Source organism: Hipposideros armiger, unplaced genomic scaffold (genome assembly GCF_001890085.2).
Source record: "Hipposideros armiger isolate ML-2016 unplaced genomic scaffold, ASM189008v1 scaffold_310, whole genome shotgun sequence".
Lineage (NCBI taxonomy): Eukaryota > Metazoa > Chordata > Mammalia > Chiroptera > Hipposideridae > Hipposideros > Hipposideros armiger.
Window position 1 is genome coordinate 682,262 of NW_017731660.1, and position 25,863 is coordinate 708,124.

A 25,863-nucleotide genomic window follows, 5' to 3' on the forward strand; every position below is an offset into this window, starting at 1 on the left:
ATAGTCAAGTCTAAGAATTAAAGACAAAGAAAAATTATTGAAAGCACAAAGAGAAACACCTTTTCTACAGGGGTGTCGGGGGAGGGCGTTAGGGAAGGGGGTGGAATTGAATGATAGCAGATTTCTCATCAGAAACCAAGGAAGTAACATAATATTTTTCAAGTGCTGAAAGAATGGTCAACCCAGAATTATATCTATCCAGTGAAAATATCCTTCAGTATAATAAAGGGGAAATTAAGATATTGACACATGAAGGAAAATTGAAAACATTTATTATCAGCTAATCTCTAAATGAATGACTAAAGGAAGTTTTCTAAAAAAAATGGAAATGGGGCCGGCCGAGTGGCGCGGTGGTTAAGAACTGGCTTGGGACGCCAGAGGGCCCCGGTTTGGATCCCACATATGAGGGCCAGTGACACTGCCCTCCACAGCTAAGATGCTGAACAACAGCTCAACCTGGAGCTGGGCTGCCGTGAGTCGCTGGCGATGGCGTAGGCTGCAGACCCTGCTACAGTGGGTTTCCATGGGCTACTGTGTGTAGCCAGCAGCCAGTGTGAGCGGCCAGCAGCCGCTGTGAGCGGCCATCCAGAAGCCTGCGACTGATCTACCTCACCCGGGAAGAGCGCAATGATGGTGCCAACTTGGGCCAGTGAAGCAACGTCCTCCACAACTAGACTGAAGAACAAAAGGACAGCAACTTGTCTGTTCCCATCCCCCAATTAAAATCTTTAAAAAAAAAATGGAAATGATCAAAGTAGGGATCTTGGAACATCAGGAAGGAAGAACATTGTAAAAAATAAAAATATGGGTAAATACAACAGATTTTTCTCCTCCTCTTGAGTTTTCTAAATTATGTTTGACACAAAACTCATGACACTGTCTAACATGGTTCTCAACATACACAGACAATTATATTAGAGATGGCAGAGGGTAATGGGATATAAAGGGAGGTTAGGCTTCTACACTTTAAATTGGTAAAATGTGGATACCAGTAGACTGTGGTAAGTTTTGTGTATACAACATGTAGAGCAAACCACTAAAAGCTATATGAGGAGATACACTCAAAAATATTACAGATAAATCAAAATGGTATTCTCAAAAAATGTTCAAGTAACCCACTTGAAGGCAGGAAAAAGAAACACAAAAAGAAAAAAACAGAACAGAAAACAAAACAAAAATGGCTGACTTAACCCCTAACATATCTATAATTACAGTAAATGGGGACAGTCTAAAAACACCAGTTAGAACATAAAGACTGACATCAGAATGTCAGATAGAGTAAACTTCAAGGCTAAGAAAATTACCAGGTACAGAGAGACATTACGTAACAATAAAAGAGTCAATCCACCAAAAAGACTCTTGGATCCTAACTGTGTCTGCACCAGATGACAGAACTGCAAAATGTGTGCAGCACAAACAGACAGAGCTGAGAGGAGACACAGGCAACCCACAATTCCAGTGGGAAATTTCAACGCCACTCTCTCAACAACTGGGAGAACAACTTGACAAAAAGTCAGCAAGAACATAAGAACCTGACAATACCACCAACCAACAGAATTCTACCAACACTTACACTCCACCCAACAGAACACACATTCTTTTCAAGTGCTGACAGAACACACACCAAGACAGGCCACCATACCCGGGACCACACAAACGTCAACACATTCTAAAAGCCATGAGGTATCACTGCTCACCTACTAGAATTGCTGAATAAATAATAAATATTTATTATTAAAAAAATAAGATATGGTATCAAAGTTGGATGAGAATGCAGGGAAACTCTCTCTCCTAGATTATGGGTGGGAATGAAAAATGGTACAGCTACTCTAGAAAACAGTTGGACAGTTTCTTAAAAAACAACAACTTATCACATAACCCAGTACTGACACTCCTGGGCATGTATCCCAGAGAAATGAAAACTAATGTTCACACAAAATCCCGCTTACAATTGTTCAGAGCAGCTTTATTAGTAATAGCCCCAACTGGAAAAGTCAAGATATGCCTCAGTAGGTGGTTACAGAAAATGTGGTCCGTGAACATCACAGAACACTCTGTCAGCAGTAACAAGAACTGCTACACACAACTTGGAGGGACGGCAAGGGGCTTCTGCTGAGTGGGGAAAAGCCAGTGTCTGAGGCCATGCACCATAGGGTTCTATTTATCTATCGTCTCTAACAGGGATGCTACAGGTCTGGAGTGGGGAGGTAAGGGGATGGTGTGGCTACAAGGGAGGTGATGGGATGATTCGGCATGCTGGCTGTGGCTGCAAGGATAAACTGACATGGAACTATACTCACATATTGTACCAATGTCATTTTCTGGTTCTGATCTGGTCCTAGTTATGTGAGATGCAAGCACTGGGGGGATGCTGGATGAAGGGAACAGCACTGCAAGTTAAAAAAAACACACTTCTAAATAGCTGAACGTTTGTTTTTTCATCCCTTCTCCTATCTTCTTAGAAAGGCAGTACTATGAACCACACAACTTCATGCTCTGCACACGGTTATTCGACTGGCGTGGGACAGGATAAGAGCCAATCACAAGTGGGACTGAGGCAGTCAGGTTCACTGTTCAGAATCTGACCCGATAGACACTGGCCATCCACGAAGGGCCCCCAAACTTGAAAGTCCTGGGACAACAGGCTCCTAACCGGTCCCTGGAAAGTCCGAGTCCATGGAGGTCATGAGGTCACAAGGTAAGCAGCAGAAACCATCAGGCTCCCATCTGTAAGAATGCCCACTGAGATTTCCTTTAAGAACTGATTTGGGTGGTGAATGGTTTCTGCTTCTTGTAACCATGGTTCCTGGCTAACATGTGCTTTGGAAAGGGAGCTAAAAAGGTTAAGCTTCTTCTGCATCATAATTTGCTATGTGCCTGTCCCTATACTCTTGAAGTTCAAGGCAGCTATCATCTGCACGCTAATCCTCATTTCACCTGACTCCCCTAGTCAGTGAGACTGGAGCTGGAAGGGAGGGAAAGGCGTCAGGTCTCCACTACAGGCTGACAAGCGAGCCCACACATGCAGAACACTCATCTACAACAGCTTCCACCCACGCAGGGTTCCAATGCCATGTCAGGGGCCTGGAATTCCAGGGATGGAGTCCTCTTGAACACAACTTCACAAATAACCTGGAGGTTGGAATTCATTCATTCACCTCTAAACCTTTCTCTTTTTTTAAATTTTTTAAATTGTTTCAGGTGTACAGAACAATGCAAGTTATCCTTTTCACCCCCACAAACCCCCCTCCCCCATGTAATCATGCTTATCTATTACAATTCCATTGACTCCATTCCCACTCTCTACTCCACATCCTGTGACTATATATATATATATATATATATATATATATATATATATATATATATATATATATATATATATATATATATATAATTATAGTTGACATATATTATTATTCAACATCAGCTTCAGAAATACAGTGCAGTGGTCAGGCCTCTACACCGACTATGAAGTGGTCTCCCCAACAGGACATGAGTCCATCTGGCCCCCTAAGAAATATTTACAACATTATTGATTATATTCCTCAGACTGTCTTTTCCTATCCCTGAGGCCATATTGTAATTACCAATTTGTATTGTCTCGTCCCTTCCCCTTCTCCTTCATCCCCACCCCCTCCCAACTAACAACCCTCAGTTCTTCCTCTCTCTAAATCTTTCTTTATTGAAGGGGGTGGAGTGTAGGATGTGCAGAGGGGCTGCAGTGTCTCAGGACCCAGGGCAAGGACCCCACCTACTGACTCGGGTCCAGACAAGAGTCCCATCATGGCAGCAGCAGTCACTCAAGGCCTGGTGGGAAGGAAGCTGACAAGGGTCACATGAGGCCAAGTCACCATGTCCTCACACCCTGGGCTAACCCCCATTTCCGTTCTCCCATCTCAGAGCCCCAGCACAGTGCAGAGCAGAAGCGACATTGGCACCAGGATGCCTGGGTTCTAGTCCTGCGTCTGCCACTTCTGTTGTGTGACTTCCTTGTGCCTCAATTTCCTCACCAATACCTACCCGTGGCACCAGGCATCAGTGCAATGACCACAGGCACTCCCACAATATCTCAGCTTTTATTTTCAGTACTACCTCATTGGGTGGTTACCAAATAAACATGGGAAGTCAACTGCAAACAAGCTAGAGCAATGCACAGTTGTTTTTATTAATTGTTTTTGCTAATGTCAGAACAGAACCATCACGGCGGCTCAGTCTATAATCCATCCAGCCCAAGGCTGCTCCAGTCAGGGGGTCCAAGAACAGACAGGTCTCCCTCCACCAGCGGCCTGTTCTCCAAGCATAAGGACATCTCTCCCAGGGCATCAGTATGCATCTGTCATCCAGGAATTTAACTCGAGCCTTCTTGATCCTTCTACATTTTCGGCCAGACGTACCCGTCTGAGGTTGTAGGCTGCAGGTCGGCTATGTAATGGGTAGAGGAAAGCTTCCTGTTACATTTCAAGTAGTATCGTTGCAGAAGACGTGTGGAATTGGGGTACATGACTAAAGACTTCAGCGACTTCCCTTTAGCCTGTCCTTCCAAGGTGAAAAGCATCCATGTTCTCACAAGTCCCCTTCTCCAGTTCTGGCATTCTGCAGGGTGTACAGCCCAGGCCTAGGGAAGTCACCACGGGAAGTGTATGAGGATTTACATGAAGGCAGGACAACGCTGAAGTTGTTCCTCTGGCCCCAGCACTCATGGGGTCAGCATCTCAGAGGCAGTCCTTCTAGCGCTGCCTACAGGAACGCCTGGTCAGGACCCTCCACTTGTCCCAAATGAATCCTGAAAGCATCACACAGTCTTAATCTACTGTCCTCGGGTGCTGCTGCTGTGTTATTATCCTACTGTGAAGTTATCAATCCCCTGACCCATGGATGTCTCTTTCAGAGTTCATAGCTTCCTCAAACGCACTAAACGCCTCCTGAATTTCAGAAAGCAGTTACCTACCAGTTAATTAAGATTACAGCCTAACTCTGCGTGAATCACCAGAGACCAGCTCTGCAGGAGTCAGGGAGGGAGGGTATGGGGTTGAAGGTGTCCTCTCCCCTGCCACCCCCCATCTGTCTTGCTTGAGACTCCCACACACTGTGCACCCCTCCTGCCTGCCACTCAGACTGGCAGCTGAGGCTCCTGGATTGAACGCAGGTGGCCTGGTGTGAATATTCGGTGCATGTGGGTCAGGATCCTGGACCACAGTTCTGGCCATGGTATGCTGTGGGCCCTCCTTGCCCACAGATACTGAGCAGAGTTCCACTTGGGTTGCCTGACTGATCACCGTGGCTGGAAACATGGACGAGAGTATGGACGAGAAGGGAGCCTGCCCTGGGTGGTGGGTTCTACACCAAATCTAAAACTACCTTTGCACACAAGTATTGTGAAGGGGAGGAGGGGCTCTGAGCTCCGTCTTTCACGATCATGTCTCCAGGAGCCTCCACCTCCGGCCCAGGCTGGCACCAAGAGCCCTGCACAGTGGCATCGATGCCAATCACTTTCCCACTTCTAGGCGAGCAGACAAAAGTCACAGGGGACAGAAACAGAAACACTGAAGCATGGCCTCTGTCATCTTGATGCCCAAGCTTCCTGGGACAGCCCACACATTAACTTTCACCTCCAAGCACTGGAGACAGGTTGCGGGGGGGGGGGGGGGGGGGGGGGGGGGGGGGGGGGGCACCTTCCCCCATGACATGGCAAATTCTTCTCCTCTCCAGAATCAACAGTTCCTTAGGTGCCAGATGCAAAGCCCCAAGCCCAGGTCATTTTCACCGCAGAACCTCCTGGCATGTCCTTGAGGCCACTTCAGCTGCTGTCTCATGGCTCTTCTTCAGCCTTTCTGGGCCCGCAGGCTTTCTGTAGGCAGAAACTGCCCAGAGCATGATGAAAGAGAAAGGGGCCAGCCTCCATCTCCTGGAAGCTGCTGCTCCCCACATGTAATGGCTGAGGGACTCAGATAATGGCCCAGTTCTCCTGGCCCTCTTGTGGGTCTGAAGAGTTCTGGTCTCAGCAGGCTACTAGGAGGCAGCTGCACGAGAAGCACGGTCATCTGGTGCTAACAGCTGGCCGGAGGACCGGGCGACCCCGAGCCTCAGCCAAGGGATCTCAGTCCAATTTCCTGCAGCCCCGGCCACGTACACACCTCCCAACTTGGCACAGGGGCAGCACCGACTTCCAAAAGGCGCTCCTTTCTGAAATGCAGCAAGCAGTCCAACACTGCTTCTCAGGGCAGGTGACAGCTAGTGCTAGAAGAAGGGCCTCTAGTCCATGTATGGCCGGGTCTGCCTAGGAGCTGGGGAGTCTGGGAACCAGACCGGCAGAGGCTGCGGGGCGACACCCCCCTTGCCGGCACCATATCACTTAGCCCAACAGTTTCACAAGACCCAGAGGCCCGACCCCGAAGACAGTTGGCAGGGAGGTCAAAACAAGTGGCTATGAGGTCTCCTGACAAGTGGACAGCTCAGCAGGACAGCACACGCGCCCAGGCTCACTGTGCAGCAGCCATCACTAATCAGGTAAAGGACAACGGTCGCATGGCGTCTTCAGGGAGCTGGCGGCAGGCGCTGTGGTGGGAGAGGTTTGAACAAGGGTCAGAACTCTGCCAGGTTAACACAGCCAGACCCTGAGCCCTCACCCCACTCCTGAGAATTTACGCCAAAGTAATTCTCTATAGGGAAGAGGTAGACTGGGGGCACAAGGGTGTGTGTGGTCTCAGAACACAGAGGCTACATCAGACACCCACCTATACCACCTTCTAGGCCAATGACTTACGCTCTTGAAGCCCCCTTTTCCTCATCTGTAAGATATAGGTGACAGCACCTACTCCCCAGGTGGTTGTGAGGTGACATGAGACAATCTGCATAAAGCACCTATACGGCTACAATGGTGAGCTCCTATTATTATGATGAGGCCAGGCTAAGAATGCAAGGAAAGGACAGATGAATGCTATGGGTGACAGAGCTGAAGGCAAGTTTTCCCTGCTTGTTCTGACGTCATCACTTCTTAGGTCTGTCCACTTTTTAGGTGTTGTGGAGAATGCCATGAACGGCTGAGCCCTGCAGCTTAGGGAGATGGAAGCAAGGTAGAGAGAGTGGGCCTTTCCCCACCAAGGTTCCCCCACCTCTCTGGATCTCACCTTTGGAAAAGGCCTGAGGACTCAGAAAGCAGTAAAGAGGGGAAGGCAGAGGGCACAGCAGAGGCGGGCTGAGGAGGGCCTGACAGTCAGAACTGGAAAAGAGGCTGTGCACAGATGCTCTCTCTGCCCTGGGTAGGAATACACCTGACAATGAGTTTGTTCCCCAAGGGCAGCTGCAAGGCCACGTGGCCAGAGAGGGCAAAGACCTGAGGACCATGGGCAAGGGTCCGTTCTCAGGACCCTGATGGAGGCATGGCAGTCTCATGTCCCCTTCCTCTTTACTGCAGCGTCTCACCTGTAAGGAGCTGGAACAGTCCAGCTCCATGAAGAAAACACACAGTAAGTACCCATCAGTGCAGAAATGAGAAAGGAGACTAAGTGCCTCAGACAAGTCTAGTTGGTGTTTACAACCTTTCTTTTTAAATTCATTCCACCCATAAATATTGCAGTGTGTAATAAAAAGATTATTTTTTCAAATTTAAATACCATTATCACACATAAAAAGGCTAACAATTCCTTAATATCAACAATTACAGTGTTCAAATTTCCAATTGTCTCATAAATGTCATAAATGGGTGGTTTGTTTCTCACCCTTTAGAAACTCACCTTCCAAAGCCTGAGTAGATTCTAGGAGTCCTTACTAATCCCACCACAATAATCACCGCCTCACTAGACTAGATGAGAAAACCAAAGCCCAGAGAGGTTGAGTGATTTGCCCTGGATCACACAGCTCGCTGAAGACGGAGGCCCTGCTGACAGCCCTGTGCTTTCCCTGGTATCACACTGTCTGGCAGCCTACACACACATGAAACTGTCAGCTTTCGAGGTGGCAAATCCTAATCTAATAATACCTCCTTTGTCTGTAAGAAAAGAACCACCACTAGAACCCTAATCTTAGTAAGAATACACCCATTTTATTGAGAGAAAAACAACTCTCACGTTCATACCGCCGGATAGCATCACACCTTGACCTATTCTGTGCCTCCAGTTAGCCCCGAACCAGGACTCTCGGTGACCTCTGCTCCCAACACTGAGCAGCCCCCGGCCACAGCGAGCAGAAGGCCCACCCAATAGAGGAGGGTGTCCCCTGGTGGGGATCTGGTCCTAGTTGTCATCAACGTGCCATTGGCAAAGGTCAGGCCTGCCTGGAAATAGGCCCCCACACTTGTAGGTGGTTTCCATTGAACTATCAAGGAACTGATCATTTCTGTGCCATGTAAATGTCTTAGCATGTGAGAAGAAAACAAAGCACTTCACATTTCATTCCATAAGGACAGACTCACCCCCTTCATACAACTGGACAAGGAGAGCTGCGGGGGCAAACGGAAAGGAAACTACAGGCCGATCTCACTAACACAGAGGCCAACACCCTAAGTACAATAAAAGGAATCAGAAGCGCAGACGCGCTTTTCCTCTGAAATGTTTGGTTTCTTTCTTTTCTTTTTCGTTTTGTTCTCCTGTGATAGGGACTTGTTTCCTTTGTGTGCACAATAAAAACAAATATGGGCATGTGCAAAAAAGAAAACAGGACGTACGGGATCTTGAATTTAGACAGTTGGATATTAGGAATTCTATTCAAGTAATTCATCATTTTAACCGATTACAAGGAAATATTTATGATCATTAATCTCTTTTGAGTCCAAAAGGGCAATGGACAAAATTCAAACCCCATTATTTATCAAGAGAAAGGAAAAGAATAAAGATATTAGCAAACTAGGAACACGATGGTACTTCCTTCACTTGAGGACCTGAATTATCAAACAGGAACACAAAGCCAGGGTAGGGACAGACAGGTCAGCGGTACAGAGGCGGCGCATGAGTGCACAGGAACCCAGGATGTGAGAGCAACAGATGTTGGATGAATGGACTCATCAACATTAGATCCTTACCTCACTCAGCATATAAAAATAAATTCCAAGTGGACTGAAACACTAAAGGTAAACAAACAAAAGCATTATTAAAAAAAACACAGAGTTTCAATATGGGATGATGAGAAAGTTCTAGAGATGGATGGTGGGGTGGTGATGGTTTCACAACAATGTGAATGTACTTAATACTATTGAACTGTAAGCCAAAAAAAGGCTAAAGTGGTAAATTGTATGTATGTACATACGTATGTACAGTTTACCAAAATTTTAAAAGTAAAACATAAAAAAAACCAAAAACGTAAAAAGGTTATACTCTTGCAATGCAAAGAGCTTTAAGACACAACACCTTGGAACCGCAAAGGAAATGATTTGAAGATTTTACTGTATAAAAATTTTTAATGTCTGTGTGATAAAAGATCCAGAAACAAAAGTTAAAAGACAAGCACTTAATGCTTCAATAGAAGAAAAAAAGAAAAAAAAAGAGAAGCAATTGATTGGAAGAAAGTATATGCAACTTTTACAATAGATAAAGGAGTGACACGTGAATATATAAAGCTGCTATAAAATTAACAGACACGGAATATGACAGGGAAGTCATAAAAGACACAACAACCTCATAAGTTATCAGGAAAATGCACACGGAAAAAATTTTCCTTTGGACCCATCAAATTAACAGAATTAAGAATACTGATACCCACAATTGACAAAGGTGTAGGAAAACAGGTATTCCCATCACTGTGGTTTGAACTGTAGACCAGCAAATCCTTCTGAAGGCCAATCAGGCAGCAGGTGCCAGATGGTAGATGCGTGCACCCTCCACTTACTGGCCTCCAGCCTGCAGAAATCTCCCAGAGGCATACAAATCATGACGGGTAAGTTCACTGTACCATTATTTACAATATCAAAAAATAAAACTCAACCCAACTCTACCTTACAGGACATGGCAAAACCTGCTTTTGTGCCACTCCCCCTGAATACAGGCAGCCGCGGGCAAGACAGGCAGGTTGCTATGTAACCAACAGGGAAACATGTCACAGTGTTCTGTAAACAAAGGCTAGTTACACAAGTTCATATTCTGTGATCCCATTTTTGTCGAAAAGGAGAAAATATTTTGTATAGAAACAACAATCTAAAAGGATGCATATCAAGCTACTAACAGTTGATACCATCTCTGAGAATGGTATCATGAGCAATTTTCACTTTCTAAGTTGTAATATTTCTGTAATGTTTGAATTATTGAAAATAAGCATAATCACTTTTATAATGGAATAAATAATGAATAAAGTAAAGAAGTGAAAGGGAGGGGTGGCTATGATCCCAACGAAGGCCGGGAAGCAATCTTGTGCAGAATAGCCTCTGGTCCAGGTGGGAACTGCCCCCTGCCCATGGTCCCCAGCCCTCAGCTCCAGGCAGGTTGGTGGTGATGCCAGGACCAGGGCCAGCCTTCAGCCACGGCAGCCTGCACAGCACCCTCCCACACAGGAGGCCTTGGCTGAGACAGTGGGTGCTGAAGGAAAGCACACCCCATACTGGACACAAACCACTGTTTTAACCTCTCATCTCTGGGGAGCTCTCTGATCACCACACCAGATCAGGAACGCTTTACGTGCAAAATTGTAATGAAAATCAGATCAGCTGAGAAACTGATGGTGACTCCCGGCTAAGAGCTATGAAAACCCAGTGGTGCCCTAAAAGGGTGGCAGTGGGTGCCAAGGCCTGGAAGGGCACAGTGCCATGACCTATGCATGATGAGACCGAGGGGAGGAGAAAGGGATGGAGAGGGAAAGGAAACAAAAACACTATGCAGCAGGTACTGCGACACACCTGACACTACACACTGAAGCCTCACAACACCGCAGTGAGTGGGTAGGAAAGGAGGCTCAGGGGTCCATGACTTGCTCAAAGGCCCAAAGCTACAAACCCCAAGTCTGGATCTGAACCTGGTCTGCCTACAGGCCCAGAGCGTGGAAAGCTCCCCACACTGCAGCCTGCATCCTCCGTCTTTATGGCAACTCACCTGTGAACTGGAGGACAGTGCCTGGGCCGTGGGCTCCTCGGACAGGGCTGCTCCTGGCCCCATGGGGCTCAGCGTGGTGATTCGGCTTGGCTGCCCACGTAGGGTCAGGGTAATGGTGGTGGGGACCTTCAAGCCTGAGAGCAAGAGTGGTAGGTATTTTGTCACATCCCCACCCTCCTTTTGGGGGACCTTCTGCCCCACCTAACAGCCCTCTCAGCCTCCCGCCTCGGCCTCCTCCCCAGCTGGGTCATCTACACCCTCTCAGTCAGTCTGAAAGGCAACAGGAAACAGCCTGCGTTATCTCAACATCTCTGGGGATGCACCCCCACAGCCTGAGGGTCAATGCCAGGACCCTGTGGGGGGGGGGGGGCTCAACAGCACACCTTGCCCATGTGAGATGGGAAGGTCCTGGGGGAAGGTCCCACACTGGGAGTCCCTGCGGCTCTCAGGACAGACTCACCTGATGCTTGGTTAGAGATCTGAGCCAGGCCAGGGAGGCTGCCTGCCAGCTTGGCGAGGCCCCCATTGGTCAGCAGCTGGTGGATGGCTGTGGGCTTCCCACTGGGAGTGGCACCCAAGGAGGACAGAGTGGTGGCCACAGGAATGGTACGGACAAGGGTGCTGGTGCCCGTGGTGATGGCACTCAGGCTCTGCATAGGGGTGGGTAACTTCACACTGGTGGCCTAGGGGACACAAGCCCAGGTGATCAGCAGCTGCTGCCCACCAGCCACATCGCATGTGGAGGGCCCACAGCACGTGATCAAAGGCTTCCTGTACCAAGGGCCCACCACATGCAACAGACTTTCTTCCAGGTATTTTCCATGTACTATCTCATTTAATCCTCAAAACAACTCAGTGACAGACAATTATCCTCATTTTACAGACAAGAAAACAAAGATACAGAGAGGTCAAGAAACTGGCCCAGTGTCACACAGTAAGTGACGGAGCCCTAACCTTTGATAGCTCCCAGCTGGGAAGTCAGAGGCTGTCTGTCTGTCCTTGACCCAGGCTCCAGACAGGCCCAGTTTCCCTGCCCAAACCTACCAAGTGAGGGCCTCCCCTGACAACCCCTGCCCACCCGGTGAAGGCCGGTGTGCACCTGTGGGGTTGGCCCTGGGGAGGGGTTTCCTGGGAGGCCAGACGTCTTGCTGCTGATATCCTGCAAGCTGAAGCTGAGGCCTTGGAGGAGGCTGCTGGCTGACGAGGCCCCTAGAGAGGATGTGCCAGACATGAGCACAATGCAAGCACTTTTCCCAAGAGCAGCCATGCCTGTCCACCCTCGACAGCCAAGCAAACGCCGTGCCCTTTCCCTCAGACACTCCAGTGTTTGCGGATGGTGCCAGCAAGGGCTCCCCGGCATGCAGGCTGGGTGCCCACGAGGGCTCTGCGGCAACACGGTCCTCGATCCCTTCTGCATGCCCCGGCCTGCTCCAAAGCACTTGCCCTACATTCTGGACAGTTTTAGGGAAATCAAAAGCACCTGAATCCCACTTTTCAGAACTCTAAATTCCCTCACTTCTTTCCAGGGAAGAGGAAGGACTTTTTAAGGCAAAAGAATTCCAGTCCCTGCCTTACACTTCACCTTGCACCCAGCCCAGGGGCCTCAGAGCAGAGTGGGGTCCTCCTATAGGAGGAGGGCGGTAACAGTGCCTTGGCCTGCCAGGTGCAGGCCTCCAGCCTCCCAGGGTTGGGTGGGGGTGAAGGCAGAAATGTCTCGTGTGCTAAGGCCCACTATCACGTGTCTCCGACTTTATTCCATCAGACGTGTTGAAAACACCAAAGGAAACACAGTACCTACATCTCCTACCGGCTCTCTCTCCTCCTTATAGTACGGGACACACTGCCTGCACACTGGGATGTCCATTCACTGTACGTATTAAGGCCACAACCACCCCAACTCCTGCCCGCCCAAAGCAAATTCCAGCCTCATGTCAAGCTTCCCTGAGAAGCCTGAGCCCCCAAGGAGTGTCCTCCAGATTCCACTCCAGTGACACCTTCCCAGGACCACCCACCAGCAGCAGCCCAGACTCTGCCGGGAGGCGGGGATGCTGGGCCCCCATATACCTGGGAGGGAGCTGCCAGAAGAGGTGGCCACCAGGCGGTTTTGGAGTGTGTGCAGGCCACTGGGCGCAGTGCTGCTGGGGACCACGGAGGGGGCCGGGCTGGCTGAGATACCCGCTTCAGAAGCACTGGGCCTGCATACAAAGATAGGAGCTCATTACCCAGAGGTAGGGGTGGCAGGCCCTGGCAACACAGGGAGGTCCAGGGTGGGGCCCAGCAAGGCTTCAGCAATGGACACGCCAGAACCTTTGGTCTGCTCACCCCACCTCCAGAGCCCAGCCTCTAGTCTTTCCAAAAGCCAGGCCTAAAGTACAGGTTTCAGGCCTTGACGCAAAAGCTAGGGATGCTCTGCAAACCCTAGGGACAGATGAACTCTGAGTTGAAGACACAGATCCCACTCCAAAAGAAGTCACATTCCCCAAACTGACAGGATCCAGAATCCACCATCTTCCCAGGCACTAAGTGGACCAGAAAAAGCGTGATGAGAAGGAAGGGACAGAGCCCGACAGACCAATGGTGGACGCACTTGCTTGTGGTGAGAAGCCCCGTGAGCTCCTTGGCCCCTGCTGACGCCTGCCCCAGTGTCATGGTGACGGGCCTCCCTCCCGCAGCTGCAAAACAAAACCCCAAGGCCACTGGTCAGTCCCACTTGGCCTACCTTTCAGGGTCCACAGCCGGGCAAATGCAAGATATTATGGACAAAGACTGGAAAGAGCAGGGGTGGGGGTGGGGTGGGGGGTTATATTTTCCTTCTATTTTCTAAACTTTCTAGAATATTTTATTATCTTTAACAGAAACCAAAACAAAACCCCAAAACATACAGTGCTTTGAATGGCCCCCGAGATTCCTCTGGTCCTCATCCTGCCTCCCTAATCCCCGTCCACATCAGGTCATGCCCGCCTTCCCCACAGCCACTCAAGCCCTCTGCTCCAAGCACCTTTTGCACTGAAGCAGCCCTAAGGGCAACACTAGCACCCTGGGACAGGAGAGCTCAGGCAACGTTTTCTAGAATAGGCCAGGAAACTAACCTTCTGGGGCTCCTCCTGGGGAAGGCGTATAAGGTCCTCCAGCCAGGTCCCCTTGGGAGACAAGGGACACCTTGATCTTGGGTCTCTTGGAGGTCTTACTGCCAGGAAGAGGACTGGAGGGCTGGTGTCGCTTCAGCTGGACCTTGAGGTCCTCTTTCTCTGCTTCCTCCGTTTGTTCTGATGAAATGGGAACTAAGAGATGGAGCTGGGGTGAGGTCCTCCACAACCCAAAAAAGCCCGCCAGACCCACATGTGTGTGGGGACACACAGGAGAAGCAGCCACGCCCGGAGTCACACTCCAAAGATGAGGGCCACTGTGTTGTCAGTCCCACCTCGCCCCTCTCAGGGAATGGCGCCGCTTCTACCCCTCACCCTGTTCGGAAGGAAGGGGCTCTGAGTCGTGGGAACAAAAAGAAGACACGTGACCCTGCCTAGCAGCGGCCAACCCAAACACAGAGGCTCCTGCAGCAGATCTAAGCAGCACTTCCCAGGCTCACTGAATGAGATCATTGCCTGTTGTGAGCCCTCCCCAACCCCACACAGCTGGAGGGTGGAAAGTTCCAGGGAATCGCAATGAGGAGCAGGCCGCCCAGTCCTCTTACATGGGGACCTTCACAGGGCTCCGAGTCCCCGAGGGTGGAGGCAGTGAGAAGGACTGCCACCGGGACTTCAGGCTGGCTTTGAGGAGCTCCTAGGTAGGGGAGCATCTCAGTCAAGACACCAGTATAGCTCCTGCCCAAAAATAACAGGGTAACAGCGGCCCATGTTACCACCTGGTCCCCCGGTCACCTGTACTAGTACAGAGGAAGGCCCCCTGCTCACACGTGGGCTTTCCCCTCCCCTGAATCAGACTCATCCTGTGCATGGCCAGGCCTCCTGGACTCAGGCCATCCTTGAGCTTCCTTGTACATCCCCTCTTCTTTAAACCCAGAAGGCCCCCTAACCCCTGCCCAGTCCCCCTCCTCAGCACAGGCAATCGGGTGGGGGCAGCAGTCACATGAGGGTGGGGGCTGGCATGGGCACAGGGAGCTACCCCAGACCACAACGGGGTATAACCATCAGGAAGGCTTGCTTAGGGGGAAGAGGTATTGGATGCAATCAGGGACAAAGGAGGGAAAGGAGTTCCAGTTTTAGTTTTATGCTGTTAAGTAGCTGGTGGGCTTGCAGCGGTCAGGATGGAGGGAGGAGACCAGAGGCAGGCAGAGAAACACGCAAGGGAACCCAGGCTCACAGGCAATGGCCACAGGCACACACGGGAAAAGCAGAGCAAAGAACCACAGCAAGAGACAAAAAGAGAGACACCACGGGAGACAAACAGAAAGACAGGAGAAAAAGCAAAGACTGGAGCGACCCAAAAGAGTCAGAAAAGAAATCAGAAGATAGAAAAAGGCCGAGAGAAAAGGTTAGGAGGACACCAAACAGGGACAAGCGAGAGGCCGGGTCGGGGAGAGGCACAGGGAGAAGGTGAGAAAGCGATACTCACCGAAGAGACAGGAGGAGGTGCCGGGAGGAAGAGCTTTCCTCACCAGCATATTTTGTTTCAGAAAAGCAGCAAACTGTGCTGGAATGAATCAGAAAGAATTACAGAATGACAGCCAGCCAGAGAAAGAAGAAAACGAGAGGGAGTAAGATAAAGATAGGAAAATGTTCCAGAAAATGGTCAACAGGGGCTTTTCCTGGTACTACTGCATGTGTCTGCAGCTCCATGAAGTCACCTACAAGGTGACAATACTAGATGCACCTGCCTGGTGGGGCCCTTGCCACCAAGGTCCATGGAGCCACAGGTAGGTGGCAGGAGAGGGGGTGGCACCGCGTGCGGGCTCTGGAAACATTCTTCGTCATCAGCACCTTGGCCTATGAGCTCGGCCAACGCCAGGAGCTATAGCTGCTGCTCTCTCCCCATGACACTATGGGTCCCATCTCAAACCCACATCACCAACTAGCCTTTCAGGACTCCTTAGATTCACAACCAATTATCTCTCCGTTAGCACCACAGAACACTAAAAGCCTGAGGGGACACCAATGTCCACCCAGAACCTGGCTCTGGTCACCACTTCACCAGGTCCAGGTCACAGAGCATTCACGTGGGCCCTGGGGTCTGGCCTCTTTCTTGCTTCATTGATCACTCACACTTCTGCTCCTTGTCAGCACCACTCTTAAGGGCCACCTCTTAAGAGGCCTGGGTTCATGTCCTGACCCTTCAGCTTCTCTACAGGAAACACAGGAAGCAGGCAAGCAGATCAGCCTCCTGTCACCTCCGTGTCCTTCTCCCTGACACTCAGATGACATGCCTCTGGACACCTCAGCCAACACCAATGCTGAGGCCTCACCTCAGGGCCACCCTACTGGATCAAACTGAGGCCAGGGTGGCGCCACTGTTTCTCTCCCCCCATGAACCCTCTTTCCTATCGCTTCTTACGAAGCACTCACTGACCGCCCAACTCTAATCCCAACCAAATACTTCCCAGCCTAATCTATAATCCAGCTGCAGAGGCCCCTGTGAACCTCCCTGGAGCCCCAGTGTGGACATCTTAACTCTTCAAGGGCAAACAGAGAAAGCAGGAGGCCGGCTGAGTCACCCTAGAACCGGGAATCAGCCAAGGACCTGCCAACATGACCTGCAGGGGGTGCTGGGCAGGACCCGGACAGAAGCTGTCACTACCCTGGTTGGGAGCTGGATCAAAAATTGAGGCCAGTATACATGTAGTCAGCACACCAAGCCCAAGTGCCCAGAACGCCAAGACAGAGCCATCAGCAGTGGGATGATGCAGCCCAACTAACGCACAGACCTCTTGTGATGTGTCACCCTAGAAACAGCCCTTGATACTCACGTCGACCTAATTTTGCCTGGACAGAATGTGGGAAAGGTGCCTCCCACACGCCTCTGGAAAAAGTTGGAGACCAACACTTCCCAATAGCCACAGGACGTCAACCACGGAGGACAGGGCCCGAGAAGAGGCCACTGGGCCAGGCTCCAATACCTTGGGCTTGTTTGTGGGTCAGCACAGCTTCCGTCCGCTGTACGTGTCTCTTCAGCAGCTGAGCGCTCCCCATCTGACTGGACTTCTGGGCAGCGGCCACTGTGGTCGCTTTGGTCTTGGGACTAGAGGTGGGGCTGCTGGACACACTGGAGAGATCCTGAGAAGTGGGAAGGACAAGGGCTGAGCCGATGTTGTCTGGGTTTGACCACCAAGTGGCATGTCCCCTGGTCAGGAATTCTCCCCCTGGGAACTCACAGGCCTACAGCACTGGCCAGGTGCACAGGTGTTCCCAGGAAGCGAAGGCACCAATTCCGTGGTCCTGGTTCCCCAGCACAAGTACCCCCTCCCTGCCACATTACCTCTGAGCCTGAGGGGGAGGCAGGCAGCCTGGCGGCCGGCGAGGCAGGTCGACTGCCCCGCTCGGGGACCTCAAAGGCCAGATCTCTGCGGGCCATGTCCCGGGGCTTCTTCTTCTTCTCAGCATCCTGGTCCCGAGGCTCAGCACCCACATGCCCCTCAGAGCGAGTGAGCACACCAGTAAGGAAGTCCACGATCTCATCCTGGTATAAAGAAGGGCTGAAGCCTGAGTCCCCATATAGAGAACAGGAATCTTCCCGACAGTTTCAACTAAAGCTGATTCACCTTGGCTTTGGCGTCAGAGGGGCAAGTCTCTCCCCTCGTGCCCCCAAAGCCTGGCACGAACCTCAGCCTCGACCCGAGGCCAGCAGGAGCCTCTGTAAGGTAGCACCCGGGGCCGTGTTCCACCACACCCCCAACAACCTGTTCTTCCGATGCTCTGCCCCCTTCTTAGCTCATTCCTCTCCTCTTCCCTTCTCTCTCTCTCCCCGCCTTCACTGCTTATGATTCAGGGTTACCAGAGGCCCTGAGACATCCCCTTCCCGTTTGGAGCCAAGAGGCTGCTGCCAACAGGACCAAGTCTAAAAAGGCTCCATGAAGGAAGCCTCACCGAGAAAACACACAAAGCACTCGTGTACCTGGATACACCTGTCCACCATGCTCTGAGTCAAGCCTTCTGACTTCTTCTTTGCTTTGCTTATTCTAGGAGACAAAACGGAGTCAGCGTTCACTATTGGAACACTGCATGGCACCACATGGAGACAAGGATGGATCTCTCTTCTGTGTCGGTTGTTTACTAGGCTCAGGAAGGAGGACTACGTTAGTCCTCAGGCAGGTAGCGCAACCTCTCTGAACCTGTTTCCACATCTGCAAAATGGGGACTCATAACACCTTCCTCATGGAGTTGGGGGATTGTAGACTCCAGAAGTCCCAGGGCTATGGCTTCACAGACTGAAGTCCCCCAGCATAGGCCCAGACCCCGAGATTCCTGTGTGCTGCTGAAACGAGATTCATAGGACAGCAACAAAGGTGGCCAAAGGCTAGTTCTGAAGGGATAAGAGAAATGCCTACAGCTGGCACCACTGCCCTCTTTGAGAACCTGCCTTCTGACCGGGGGATGTCAGCAGAGAGGGAACAGGGCACCATGTGACAGCGTGGAGAACGTCCAGAGCCTCCAAATTCTGAGACCCCAATGTACTGGTTACTGGTCTCTGACCTTGTGTAACAACCCATTTTATGGATGAGGACAGTGAGTCCCAGAAGGTAAGTGATTTACCTGAGCTTCTCAGCCAAAGACCAGGGCTAAATGGAGGTTCCTGTTTCCAGACCAGTGCTCTTGGCACCATGCCAACCTGTCTCCTAAGCAGCCTCAGAGTGGCATTCTCACTGTCCCTGTCCCTCCTGCTCTGTCCCCATGCAGGTGAGAACGTCTGAACAGCATGAGAGGTAATACACTTACAAGAACACATGGCCCTGAACATCCAAGGATTAGCTTCCAGGCCCACAAGAAGCTGTCAAACGACCAAGACCAGAAGGACTTCTCCCAAACGCCTCTGGGTAAGAAACCCCCAGACAGGTGTGAGCAGGTACGTGCTTTAAGCTTCTAGTTAAAGCACACGAATGACTGAATCTCTAAGGGTGCACATATCAGAAAAGGAGGCCTGATACATGAAACAAACTCTTTTTCAGTACACTGCATGAAAACGGAACTGAAGGCCCCACAGGCAGCTGTGGCCGGCTCAGTGACTCAGGGGCCTTTGTAAAACCCCTCCCAAACTCTGGCTGTTTATATTCCAAAATATATAAAAGGTGCTTGATACAAATACGATCTGTGTTCACATTCATCCTCAGTAGGAACAAAAATATAAGAAATGCCTACCCCAGTGAAACCATGATGACAAAGACTATATTTACAGGGTCTCAAAGTATCTTCTACCCACAAGACAACTACTAATTACAAAGGGAAAACAATAACTTTATGGTGGAGAAACCTGGCAGGTGCCACCTTAACCGATGATCAAGGTCAACATCACCAGTGATAAGATGGGTCAATGTCAGGTATCCTGCAAGGGTGCACGCAGGGCACCTTGCCTCTGTGACATTCCTGCTACAAACGTTATCCTCCACCTGATCATAAGAAAATGTCAAAAACCTAAATTGGGGGACAGTCTACAAAATAACTGGCCAGAAGTCTTCTTCAAAAGTGTCAAGGTCATGGAAGACAACGATGGACTGAGGGACGGTATCAAATTAATGGAGGCGGAGAAGACATAGCACCAACAGCAACGGACTAAATTTGTTGTAGATTAGACAATAGTATCATATCAGTGTTCATTTCCTGACTGAGAATTACACATTGGTTAACATTCGGGAAATATGGGTGAAAGGTATACAGGAATTGTTTGTACTAGTTTTGCAATATTTTATAATTCTGAATTAGTTAAAAATGTAAACAAAAGATTTTTAACACTCCTTTTCAGGTTTAGCCTCACAGGCATCTCTACAGCATGGCTCTCTCACAGCCCTGGGGGGCCCACCCACCTGAGATTATCGTCGGCTCCCCCAACCACTACCAAGCTGTTCTCAGCCCGAATCTTCTCCCGGAAGTCCTCCATGGCTTCAGGGTGACACTGCAGGGAATTCTGACCAATGACAAAGAGGACTGGAGTCTTCATATCCAAGAGGGGGTCATCCACATCCTAAAACATGCACAGATTCATGATTGGCTGAGTGTTAGCTGCCAGGCCAGTCGGCTCAGGGCAGTCAGCTAGGCCGCTGCAGTCCCTGTACGCCAGCCCGGGCGAGGCATGCACTCTATACGCTCACTGCCCAGCTACCAGCGGCGCCCATGCTTACCCCTCTGGGGCCATCCACAGTGAGCAGAGGGAACCCAAGGCACACAACCGCAGTGACGTACTCCATCACCGAAACCTAGACATGATAGAATAGTCTGTCTCAAGGTGAACTGCTTCATCCTACCCTGAACCCAGCGAGTGCCATCTCCTCCTCCCGTCCTAACCCCCAGGAGAGCCATGCATGGCGGCAGCGGTAAGGCCACAGCACACAGACGGGCCGTTCTACAAGTGGCCGCCACCTGGAGAACTGGGCCTGGACAGGGTGGCAGCTCTCACATTTCCATCCCAACTCCAGGCCAGGGGCCTCCCGCTCGCCTTCTCCTCCACATACAGCAAATGCAACCAGAACACAAATGCTGCTTTCTCCCTAAGTGAAGAAATCTCTCCCTTCTAAACTTAATGGGTAGCTCCCAGACATCCCAAATTTCTTAGACCAGTAACTGACGGAGTCCTGCTATCCTGGGACCAGGGTTATGAGGAAGTGGCCTTCTGTCTCATGGCCGAGACATCATACTGACCAGGCCACAAGAAGCAGCACAGACTTCACTGACTGTTCGTGTGAGAACCAGGGCTCTGGACAGGTCAGGGGCCCTTACGCAAAATAACATATGCACAAATGTGTGGAAAATAATAAAGAAAAGGTTCCTTGATGTCTCGGAAAGGGACAGGACAGCAAATTCTAGAGCTAGTAAAAATTTTGCCTGCTGAAATTATTGTTTTGGTTTTTTTAGGTGGGAGAACAGTACTTATGTTTGAGGGGGAAAGGGAATTTTTTTTCCATAGCTACATGTTGAAAACATATACATGAAATGATATAGTAGTTGGGATTTTCTTCGAACTATCTACAGAGAGAGAAAGTGGGCAGGGGTAAGATGAAAACGGCCTGGCTGTGAGTTGATCACTGGTAAAGCCGGGTGAGGGCCTAAGGGCTTTTTTACACTATTCTGTGCCCCATGTAAGTTTGTTTCATCCTCTAGCATTTATAATGTAATCATGTAGGTCAGCAGCTAGCACAGTGCCTGCAGAGAAGAGGAGGGACTCCAACAGTGGCTCTCACAGCAGTATTCTATCCTGGGACAACCTCCAAGGAAGTGGGCATGACTTACGTGACAGGCCACCAGAGCGCCTGTATTCCAGCCAATCAGAATCACGGGCTTGTGGGGGAAGTGGCTGTGAATCTTTATGGGAGAGAGAGAAAACAGTAAGCCAAGAGGCCGCCGCTGGCTGCAGAGCCAGCCCAGAAGCTGGGGTGCCGCGTGAACGCCCGCAGGGGCTCTTACCTCCAGCACCTTGCTTCGCACGGCCCCGATCATGTGCTCGAGACACTGCAGAACCCCAACGCCGCTTCCACTGCTCAGCAGGTGGGTGGCGATGGGGATGACCTGACGGAAGGAAGCGGCAGCCACGCCAGCAGAGGTAAGTTTCAAGTCTTCTCTCAGACCTGCTAACTACCCTAAACCTTCAACGGGGGTAAGCACCCTTCAAATTCTGAACAAAACCGGAGCTGGGGAAGCTCCACCTCTACGCTCATCCACTCGGACCCCCTCTGCACTGTCTGCCCAGCCCCCCAAGATGACATGTCCACCCAGGACAGAGTTCCTCTGGTCCCCACACATGCCTTGCCCAAGCAGGACAGCTGAGACTGCCAGAAGCGGTGGCGGCGTGAGGTGGGGAACACGGAGCTGGAGGGCCCGGAGGAGGCGATGAGGATGAGCGGAGAGCCCGGGAGCTTGCTCTGTGGAGAAGGAGCCCGCCTGAGAATGGGAGTGAGGTGTCCCTCCACGAGACCCCAAGTGTCCCCAGGCCTTCCCATCCCAACCAGTGCTGCTCTGCTTATGAAACTATGTTAAGATTGTAACAACTAGTTATTAAAGCCACCTATCCCTCTCCTGCCAAAGTTCTCAGGCCAGATTCTAGGCTCCATGGGCCACGGTTAAGTCCTGAGCCGCCCAACTCACCGGTTTGTTGTGAGAAAGCACCCCCACTGCAGGGTCCCAGGGCCTCTTCAGCAGGAGGGACAAGGCCTCAGCCCCTGCAGCCCCGGTCTTCGTGTTGGACGACACAAGCATCCGGTCAATCAAGGTAGGGATCTAGAAGCCAGGAGGAACAAAGGGGCTTCCAGTGCGAAGCAGGAGACCTGCCCACCAGCAGCAACCAGGCAGGAGCAGAGCCCCACTGTGAGCAGACAGACTTCAGCTAGGCCTTCACACCTCCCTCGGAAGCAGCAATACTGACAAGTGGGTGGCTGAAAGGTGAGCCTCCATCACTAAAGGTAAATGGGTACCATTCTTTGGAAAGATATCTGGTGATAGGCATCAAGAAACTCCCTTCCTCAAAAGGATCCTACTTCTGAGAACCCTTCCTAACAAAATATATCAGAAACACACACGCACGGCAGGCAGTTCAGGAAAAGACAAATTCACTTTCAATAACAATCAAAACATGGAAACAACCTAAATGCATATGTAAGAGAGTGGGTTAAGCAAATTATCTACATGATTAGTTATTAATGGTTAATTTTAAATGTTTTTAAAAATTTGTAATAATGTAGGGAAATAATTTTGCTAAAATGTTAAAGGTGAAACAAAATATAAAAATTATCTCTACTCAGGAAAAAAATATTGATATGCCAAAATGTTAATAGTGATCTTTATGGAATCATGGCCAACAGACACGTGAAAAGATGCTCAACGTCACTAATCCTCAGGGAAATGCAAATTAAAACCACAGTGAGATACCACCTCACATCTGTCAGGATAGCTGTTGTCACTAATTCAACAAATAACAAGTATTAGTGAGGATGTGGAGGAAAGGGAGCCCTCGTGCGCTGATGGGATGCAAATTGGTGCAGCCACTATGGAATGTGGAGGGTCCACAGAAAAATTAAAAATAGAATGACCTTATGACCCCGCAGTTCCACTCAGGATATTTATCTGAAGAAATTAAAAAAATTAGCACCCTTATATTCACTGCAGCATTATTCACAATAGCCAAGATATGGAAACAACCTATGTGTCCATCAATAGATGATTGGATAAAGATGTGGTACATAATGAATGGGTTGTCGGAAAAGTCATGACGTACTTTTTCTATGTTTTTTGTTGCAAAAATGTGTCATGACTTTTTGGACAACCCAATAGATATATACAATGGGCTTATTACTTGGCCACAGAAAAGAATGAAATCTTACCATTTGCGACAACATGGATGGACCTAGAGGGTATTATGCTAAGTGAAATAAGTCAGACAGAGAAAGACAAATGCCATATGATTTTACTTAGATGTGAAATCTGAAGAACAAAATAAACAAAACTGAAACAGACTCATAGACACAAAGAACAAACTGATGGCTGCCAGATAGGAGGGGCGTTGGGGGGTAGGTGAAAAAAGTGAAGGGATTAAGAAATACAAATTGATTGTTACAAAATAGTAGTTGGGATATAAAGTACAGCATAAGGAATATAGTCAATAAGATGGTAATAACTATGTATGGTGTTAGGGGGTACTAGACTAATAGGGGGATTACTTCGTAAGTATATAAATGCCTAACCACTATGTTGTACACCTGAAACTAATATAATATTGTAGGTCAACTGTAGTTTAAAAATAATAAAAAATAGTTAACAAAAACACAGAAGGCCTGAAGTCGGGGTTCGAGTAAGGAAGGAGGACCGAAGACCAGGTCAAGGCCAGGGCCAAACTGCACAGGATCTCCACCGCAAACTGGCCATTTCTTTGTAACTTACTCTACAACTCTTAAGCCCCTCACCACCTTGAGGCAGAGGATATGATCTGACTACCGTATTTGCCGGCGTATAAGACGATTTTTTGGCCCTGAAAAATATGCCTCCAAGTGGGGGGTCATCTTATACGCCAGGTACACTTCAGATAGACTGCCCATAGTGCTTGCCCCGTGCCATAGTGGCCTCCCGATGCCCGCCCACTTCATTCCACATACCGTTCAGGCATCAGCAGCGCTGCTGGGTGTATGCTCGGCTGTTATGCGATTTTGCTGTTATGCGATTTTGCTGTTATGCGATTTTACCACACTCCCAAAATCGCACACAGCCGACCATACACCCAGTATGATAGCGCAAAATCGCGAATCGCGATTTATGTATATGTTTGATTACATACAGCCTTGTGACAGTTTTCCTGCATGTCATAAGCATTTGAATATAAATATAAATGTTGAAATCAAATCTGATATTGTTTTACCTTTTATTTGGTGTGTGGAAGGTGTGCGGAAGAGGGGGTAGTCTTATACGGCGAGTATATAACAAACTCTGTATTTTGAGTGGAAATGTTAGGGGGTCGTCTTATACGCCGAGTCGTCTTATACGCCGGCAAATACTGTAGACTCTAACAGCTTTTATTCAGGAGTAGAGTACACCTGTGAAAGGACAAAGCCTTGAAACTCACGTTCTGTCAATGTAGAAGACTTAGAAATGATTAATCAGTAGCCCACTTCTGTGCTGGGAGCTTGGCTGACAGAGCTTCCCTGTCTTTCCAGCACTGCTTCTCTCAGCAGCCAGTGAAGAGGCTGGGTCTATACCTTCTCTGCTCTCTTCACAGCGGACCTAATGGAGAGGGTCCAGGCCAAGAACAGGAGCCCATCCCCTGTATTTTCATCCAGCAAGTACGTGAAAAGCTGTGGGAAACAACCAAAGTACTTTTGTGACTCTGAGTCACGGGACAGTGAGAGTCTCTCGGTGTGCTCTCCGCCATTCCTGCTAACCCACACTATGACCCGGCAGCATGACTGGGCAGCTGCCACTGTGCACACCTGAGAAGCCCCCACAGACGTCTGTGACGCTAGTGAAACTTGGATGCCACCTCGTTCGCTTGGGAACGTCCAGGCAGTAACTTAAATGAGGAAGCAGGGCAGACTTCCTTACGAGGGAACTACATAGCAGTCCTGGGGCTGTGCGAAGGAGTCACTAGAGAAGTGGGACTCTGGGCGCTACCGCATGCACCTGTGTGTACCTCTCCCACGGGGACAGTTAAAATGCTTGAAACACTCTCTGCCAGGGTGCTGTCTTGGCCCCACACCCCACTATGCCCAGGCCCACCTGCCATTCACCTCCTGGGCGCAGGACTCTGCTGTGGAGGACAGGGGACATCTGGGGCTGTCTTTCTCCAACAGAAAATAGGCTCCATTAGAGTAGGGGGGCATTTCCGTTCTGCTCACCCCAGTGCCTGGCACATTACAGGCACAAAATAAATTATCTGTTGAATAAATAATGTCAAATTTCCTACCATGCATACACATCATTCATGTATCTAGTCCTGAGTTTTGTTTTATTTGTGCACTGAACCAGTCTTCTTTTGCTTTCAAACAAACTCAACATCCTTTAACTGAAAAACAGGTGGGAAACAATGAGTCTGAAAATTGTGGGGATATGGCTGGGGGAAGCTGTTGGCCAGGGAAACTACAGCAACAAAATAGGCCAGCTTCCTGGAAAGGAGAAGAAAAACTTGAAGAAAAAAAAAGGGGTGGGGGGGCTGGCCGACTGGCTCGTTGGTTAAGAGTTGGCTTGGAAGCGTGAGCTCTGAGCAGCAGGGC

The 25,863-nt window shown here is 49.7% G+C and overlaps 1 protein-coding gene across 9 annotated transcripts in view; it reads right to left on the minus strand.

Moving 5' to 3' along the window:
- Positions 1-2,095: 2,095 nt before the first annotated feature.
- KANSL3 (KAT8 regulatory NSL complex subunit 3) overlaps positions 2,096-25,863 on the minus strand; it is a 38,837-nt gene continuing 15,069 nt past the window's right edge. For 4 of the 9 annotated variants that reach the window (XM_019660056.1, XM_019660053.1, XM_019660054.1 and 1 more), the window contains 19 exons: positions 22,256-22,387; positions 21,916-22,032; positions 21,578-21,679; positions 21,404-21,475; positions 20,299-20,373; positions 19,984-20,141; positions 18,081-18,144; positions 17,445-17,645; positions 17,086-17,242; positions 15,588-15,665; positions 14,105-14,296; positions 13,603-13,687; positions 13,080-13,210; positions 12,115-12,224; positions 11,476-11,698; positions 11,016-11,149; positions 9,697-9,843; positions 9,020-9,061; positions 4,066-6,558 (listed from right to left, as the gene is read on the minus strand). In XM_019660056.1, the coding sequence (XP_019515601.1) occupies positions 6,538-6,558; positions 9,020-9,061; positions 9,697-9,843; positions 11,016-11,149; positions 11,476-11,698; positions 12,115-12,224; positions 13,080-13,210; positions 13,603-13,687; positions 14,105-14,296; positions 15,588-15,665; positions 17,086-17,242; positions 17,445-17,645; positions 18,081-18,144; positions 19,984-20,141; positions 20,299-20,373; positions 21,404-21,475; positions 21,578-21,679; positions 21,916-22,032; positions 22,256-22,387 (2,241 nt within the window). In that variant the 3' untranslated portion in view covers positions 4,066-6,537. Of the gene's footprint in view, positions 2,391-4,065; positions 6,559-9,019; positions 9,062-9,696; positions 9,844-11,015; positions 11,150-11,475; positions 11,699-12,114; positions 12,225-13,079; positions 13,211-13,602; positions 13,688-14,104; positions 14,297-15,587; positions 15,666-17,085; positions 17,243-17,444; positions 17,646-18,080; positions 18,145-19,983; positions 20,142-20,298; positions 20,374-21,403; positions 21,476-21,577; positions 21,680-21,915; positions 22,033-22,255; positions 22,388-25,863 lie in introns of those variants that run through there. The other 5 variants (XM_019660058.1, XM_019660057.1, XM_019660059.1 and 2 more) reach the window with 5 other exon arrangements.